Genomic DNA, 7,249 nt, shown 5'->3' on the forward strand with positions numbered 1-7,249 from the left:
ATAAATCTCAGGGTACAATCATACACATATAAATTTCAGTGTACTATCACACACATATAAATTTCAGTGTACTATCAGACACATATAAATTTCAGTGTACTATCATACACATGCAATGTGAAGATAACGAACAGTAATCAATCTCATAACTCCTACAAGCAATACAAAATAGATAGTTTGGCAAACACGGACCCCTGGACACACCAGAGGTGGGATCAGGTGCCTAGGAGGAGTAAGCATATAAATTTCAGTGTACTATCAGTCAAATATAAATCAGTTTCAAAGGGAATGAACTTCAGACGTTTGTTGTTTGTCTGACTCCTCCCACATACATGTACTGGAGTCAGCCGGTAAAGGTACCGAAACTCGGTGTAATAAGGTGGGAATGGTGAACTTTGTCTTCCATAACACAGTATTGCTTCACATCGCGACACTACAGCCAGCAATGATAGGTGTTGAATTAATGAGGCGCCAATACATTAAAGTGTTTAGCACGATTCAGACGGTTTTTGCATGTACCATTCTACGTGAGTAGCAGGATAAAACAACTACATATATACTCTTGAAGTGTGGACATACATAACGAGTCTATATAGTATTATTAATGTATCTCACATTAGAATTTAACATCTAAGACATAAAACATACGCGAGACAATGGACAACCCTAAGGAACTCCAACTTTTATAGTTACAGTGCGTCTAGCGTGAAAAAGTCTAAATTATCTTAAATTTTCTTTTTCATTTGCATGAAATAAACATGAATTACATGATATAGGAGCATACATCATCTGTATATTTTATATTCAAATTTATACAATAGACCATAGTGGCCCACAACCGTTGGCAGGGTAAAGAGGCAGACTATTATTAGTACACAATGCTTTACATGTGTTATTCATGTTGAATGTATATTGTTCTGACTTTTATGTCAAGTAATTAGGCACAGGTTTATAAATTTCGGCGCTAATTAGTAAGACATTTTCTGTAATAAAGTGAGTGAAGTTAGTTTACTTGACGATCAGTCGAAATTAGGTGTAAGAAGAAATTCGGAATTCGTCAGGCATTTATTTGTTTATTTGTATTAAATTACGTCCCGTTGAAAATTGTTCACTCATATTGAGACGTCACCAACTGTAGGTGAATTGGAAGTACCACAAACTTAGATATGGTTAGCACTCAGGGCCGTAGCAGTGAGGGTTCTATAACGTTCCAGCGCCTACCGCGAAACGGGACCTCCGATTTTCTCAATTCTTAATGCCGAGTGCAATCATGTTTATGTCTTATTAGGTTCAACGCAGCCATGGCACGAGCGGGACTCGATATCAGGACCTCCCGGTTACGAAGCGAACGCTCTACCACTGAGCTGTACGTTGTCCCTTTGCGACCGGTCCAAATTCAATAACAGACTAAATCCCTTTTCTTAAGAACAGTTTTTTTCCCATTATTTAAGTACGAAGCCTCTCCCAGGATTCTTCATTAATGTCATACATATTAGCTTAATTCATGATAAATTGAGGTTAGTCAGGTTTGGTAACGGCTATTGCTCATTGAACGTCCTTCCTTAATTGCGTTTTATGGCCCTAAAATGAAATATTTCCCTACACATATACATTGACCTATAGGTAAAAAACTCTGCGGTAGCTTATATGAACAGTGATAGGAGCGTTCGCTTTGTAACCAGGAGAGCGTGTAAGTTCGAGTCCCACTCGTGCCATGGCCACGTCAAAATAAGACGTAAAAATAGGTGGTGGAGCGATTGCTCCTTTCGCCCAACGATCGGCATTGAAAAGTGAAATTCGCGGGTCTTTTGGATTTGACCTTAAAAGAGAGGCCCCGTGTCGCGGCAACATGTTAAAAACTCTCACTTCTGCGGACCTGAGCCACCTGTGGTATATCCCCTACATCTGATGACGTCTCGACATTAATGTCAATTTTTCGGAGGTACATGTATGTAAAACAGGCTTAAATTGAAATCATGGGTCTTGAAATGAACTTGATATTTTCCATGCAACCTTTATTTAAAATTTTTCGGGAAGGCTTAACCTTAGACTTCAGACATTGATTATTCAAACCACGTAAAAACTATGGACATCAAACATGCAGCACATGCACGATGATTCTGTAATTATCACCCACACCTCGACACACACACAAAAAATCGCCATTGACTGAATAGCATGTGAGGTCGCGGTTCTAAAGTTATTGGTAAAGATGGTTAGTATTGGGCTCAATACATCACTCTAAAACTGGCGAGTTTTGACAATACGTCCATAAAAATCATGTTCTAAGGCGCCCTTATCGATAAACAAAGCGTAGTGCCGTTATGCAAATCTTCTAATTCACTCAGTTCTCGAGTGTATCGTGGTCATGCGAGAGTTCAAAAGCAACAGTGGACTATGTCACTGAGGTGATGAAAATGTCACGCGACACTTGTTGCTGTGGTAATTATGAGAGGTGTCGGGATGCCATGCCCAGCTTGACTCAACTGCCCATACTTAACCCTACTTTCGATTATACGTAGTCGGAGCGACACATGGTAATGATTAGAGACAAAGCGACAGTACATATAGTATCTGAAAAATTGACTTTTCTAATTGACATTCCTTTCATGAGTTTTATTTTGAATAAATCACCACAAGAAGATAAACGCCCTGATCGTGATGAATATAGAATGGGATATGTCAGTTAATCCCACTGTAACTGGTTTCCCCGTGTCATACACCATACATTTATTCTCCGTAAGGCCGATATAATGAATTCATTCAATGTCCAATTAATACATATAATGGGAATCCAATTGATATGAAATTGTTATCATTCCAAAGAAGAAAAAAATGATGTAACGATCGGCAACAATACACAACAAAACTTAATGTTGGTAATCAATGGTCAGAATCCAATTGATAAGAAACAAGAAAGAAAAAAATTACATCGAATAATTAACAGTAATACGCAACAAAACATTCGTGTAGATAAGCAATCATATGAAAATAACGAAAAACTGTAATCAATGGGTCACTCTATACAATGGTAAAGTTTACCCTTTTAATTTATAAATGGTATTTGGACAAACCTATTTGTTTGTAGTCATGAGTTTAATGTTTAAACGTTGTGTCTTAAAGTTACACAATATACACTGACATTAGAAAACACCTAATTCACATACTGTAGTTGCATATTAATCATACCAGTGCATGTCTCTCTTTTTCCTGTAGTTGTATTTCAACATGAATTTAGTTTTATCTTAATAGCTTAGATTGAATTTAATTACATCATATATGTTCCAATTCATTTAATCTAAACTTTAACATACCTGAGCATAAAATATGTTTTCCGATTAATTAAGATTCCTTAATGAATTCGAACATTGATAATTTCCCGGGCAGCGAATCCCCCCGTGTTCCGTTCTCCCCGTGCCCTGAAGTTTTTTGGCCAGTGAACTAAAACCGAGAAAGAGTGTCTCCACGCCTCAATGAACCGTTATGATGTGCCGTCATATCATTGCTTTGTTCGTGTCATCTTTTCAGCTATTTGCCATTCTACATAGAAATAATTAGTATACCATATCATTTATCGACTCTGTCAAAACAGACACGACTATCTATCAGTTGTGTTCATCATTTTTTGTGTATGTTTGTGTCGATCAGGCCTTATTGACCTGTAATATCTGTCGGATACACAATTTTATATGCTTGAAGTGTGTCTGGCATACTTATATATTTATAGCATTCAGTGATTTAACTTTCAACGATTTTACATAGAAATCGTAGTATATCTGGATTTTCATTTTGTAACAATCATATTTTACTAAAGCCGCTGATTCCACCAATAAGATAAAAGAAAATACTTTAAAAAAATATTTATGAAACACTAAGCTACAATAATGTCAAATTCCATGTCTTTACTTCTGTCATCAGAAATAAAACACTTTAGATCGTCGCTTTCGGTTTTTTATTTGTTTTATGAAACATTATCAAGTGCATCAGCAATGCGACGTTTTGCTACCAGTGAATTATCATTGAGGTACACCTATGAATTAACAGTATTAATCGGGCCTCCACTGCTCTCTCTCTCTCTCTTTCTCTCTCTCTGTAAACAGAAAATGTACTGAAATATGTACCTAATGAACAAAAGTTTAAAATTCACGGGAAAGTCGTACATTAGCGTGAATACACTTTTCTTCAAAATAAACCTTGCGTCAAAATATTGTAAGACATTATTGGAGACCAAATTACTGTAGACCAATATCCCACATAGCCCTTTCTTTAGTCGGTCATTCTATTTACCTTTTGTAGAGACTTCACAAAAATCCAATTTTAACTTTCACAAAAGACAGATAAAAAGTAGATGACGTTGTTTGAAGAAAAGTACTATATATACACCAGTGTCTTTCAATGCAAACAAAAAATACTTCTTTGCATTTACCAATACTGTGGTTTCATGATTTTTCATGGACTTCAAATTTCGTGGATAGGTAAAAAAAATATTTGTCCATACATAACTTCAGAAATAGCTATTGCGTGTTTTTTCTTCTACGTAAAAATTGAACTTCGTTGATCTCATGCATTCGTGATCTGAAACAAACATTCGACGAAAGATGGTAAAACCGCAGCAATACAAATACCCGTTGTGTATTGAACACTTTCTTTATAAAATTGTGGAAGGTAATTGCAAAACACGAAAATAACACTGTATCATCTATCGTCACAGTTTTACCTGTGAAACATTTACATTTCGAATGACAGTCATTTCCTCATGAAGGCGATGCTGGTGTGCGTATGAATCTAGATAAATATAGGGCGTCTATTTTAATGGTTGGGAATTCCGACAGAAAAGAAAGTTGATTTGAAATATAAGAAATGAGTTTCATTTTTGAAAATAAGTGAGGTTATATGAACTGCAACGCTTCACGCCAGCTAACGCGCCTCGTGAAGTATGATGACGTCAAGTGTCGCAGTTCATATCCGCACTTATATTCAAAAATGAAATTCATTTTTTAATTGCAGACAGCATGATTTAAGGTCAAATACCATTGACATCACCAATACCTTGTAAAACATTGTGGTCCTCGATTAAAATCATGAAAAACAGCGCCTACACCCACCTCTCTCCAGTAGTGCAGACGCTTAAAAACAAAGGTTTTTGTAAATGAAATGTGAGGCGCATATCTAAGCCATACACAAAACCTGTGATTAATGTGGTGCAGACTTTATTTTTTATTAGAAAAGAATCTGTGGTTGGAATGCATTAATAGATGCGAATCCTGCACACACACATTTCATTTTCAGATGAGTAGTTATGTTTATTTTTACCGATTAATTTGTAATATTTAAATATATGGATACCCACTTCCGCCCCTAGCTGGGATTGAACTCGCGACCTGTGGAACCAAATCTCTTAGCAGCATGTTAACAGTGTACTGGGCCGTTCAAATTGATACAGTTGTTTCATATAGAAAGTTATAAAGATTTCTGTAATTCATGTAAATATATTTTTTATACGATGAAACTCAAAAATTCAAAACTTTGATCAATGTCATGACTTACATTGTATTGTAAACGTGCATACACCATACATACATGTATATTCCCGTGGGGATCCGAGGTTAGAATATGTCCTCAGTACGCCTTGCTTGTCGTATGAGGCAATTCGATGAAACGGTCCGTCGAATGAGACTGCAAAAACCGAGGCCCCATGTCATAGCAGGTGTGGCACGATAAAAATCCCTCCATGCTCAAAAGTCGTAGTCGCCGAGTATAGGCCTAGATTTTGCCACGGGCATCTGAAGTGTGGATAGCTTGTATAGATCTTATGTACAACCTCCTCCCCTCTAGAAAGAAATGATTTTTTATACAGAACCAATAATTTATCCAAAATATCTTATTTCCCCACCTACATGTATCACCCTCATTGTAAGTCGTTCTGAATACTCAGTCTCAACTTTCTGCAAGCTTTAGAGATGACATTTTAATTAGTATCTCACAAGTGGTCATAAAATTATTGGTTCTCTTTGAAAATAATTTCTTTCTAGAAGGGGCAGGGGAGGGATGTTGTGCATAGATCTACACAAGCTATCCACACTTCAGGTGCCTGTGGATTTTGCAGCCCTTCACCGGCAATGATGACGTCTCCATATGAGTGGAAGATTCTTTAGCGGGACGTTAAACAATATACAAACCAACCGTACATAAATGTTCTTTTGGAAAATGTAACTCTTCCATTTGTAATATGTATATTCACGAAATTATATATGTTTCATACTGATAATCTTCAAAAATTGATTTGAAGGTATGACCGCTCGACCATTTGAGCAAAATACTTGTTCTCAATGACGATGGAATTCTCGCCACGTTGTCACAAGCTACACGGTCACTGAGAATGGAAATGGGATAGATATTTGAATTTTGTTTAGGAAGATTATACACGATACACAGCATCAACAGTAGACACTGTGGATGGCGCGAATTGAATGACACTGTTCAAGGTCATTTATTCGCTCAAACCTCATTATCTACGGTAGATGAGGTACATGGGATAAACATACATTTGAGTACTAATAAGGTCAGGGTATATACAAATACACAATATACATGTAGTAAAATACTTCCTACAAAATATAGGTTTCAGCGTGTTATGGAGGACATACTAACTCATATATTCATACAAATTTAGTTTAATTAGGTCCTGTGTAGTACCTACTGTGTATAATTCTTTTTAAATAATATTGAAATGGCCTCCGTGGCCGAGTGGTTAGAACATCGCGCTAAAAATCCGATCTCTGGTCGGCGCCGATGCTATATATAGGGCCTAGTTGGCCTTATAACTGAAATATGGAATATAGTCAATATATTGTGCTTTCGTGATTCTTTCTGATTTCCATGATAAATTACCTACCCAACACTATGAGGTTTTCAATCATATTTGTGGATGTGTAAGTCTTTTCACAACCAACTTGACCAGTTATGAAATTATGACCACACGTGTTTGTGGACAGACTTCCGGTACCCCCTTCTTGTATTTTTAAATGTTCAATTCCTTGGGTATTCCGGACGTATTTTTAATAAAATATGTAACTTCAGAGTTTATATATTTCAATGGAATACACAAATCTCGCATAGAAACCGTTTTAAAAAAATGTCCTATCACCGATCATAATATATGAACAAGGTGTGCAACTCAGCCAGCGACATGTTGCAAAAATCTACACCTCGCTGAGAAATCCTATCGAAAAAACACCAATAATGCACA

The 7,249-nt window shown here is 36.5% G+C and overlaps 1 protein-coding gene across 1 annotated transcript in view; it reads right to left on the reverse strand.

Moving 5' to 3' along the window:
• The window catches only part of LOC125659379 (uncharacterized), a 28,221-nt gene extending 24,677 nt beyond the window's left edge, over positions 1-3,544 (reverse strand). The window contains exon 1 of the mRNA XM_056149455.1: positions 3,315-3,544. Within this exon, the coding sequence (XP_056005430.1) occupies positions 3,315-3,322 (8 nt within the window). The 5' untranslated portion in view covers positions 3,323-3,544. The remainder of the gene's footprint in view (positions 1-3,314) is intronic.
• Positions 3,545-7,249: the final 3,705 nt, after the last annotated feature.

The sequence above is a fragment of the Ostrea edulis genome, chromosome 9 (assembly GCF_947568905.1).
Source record: "Ostrea edulis chromosome 9, xbOstEdul1.1, whole genome shotgun sequence".
Taxonomy (NCBI): domain Eukaryota; kingdom Metazoa; phylum Mollusca; class Bivalvia; order Ostreida; family Ostreidae; genus Ostrea; species Ostrea edulis.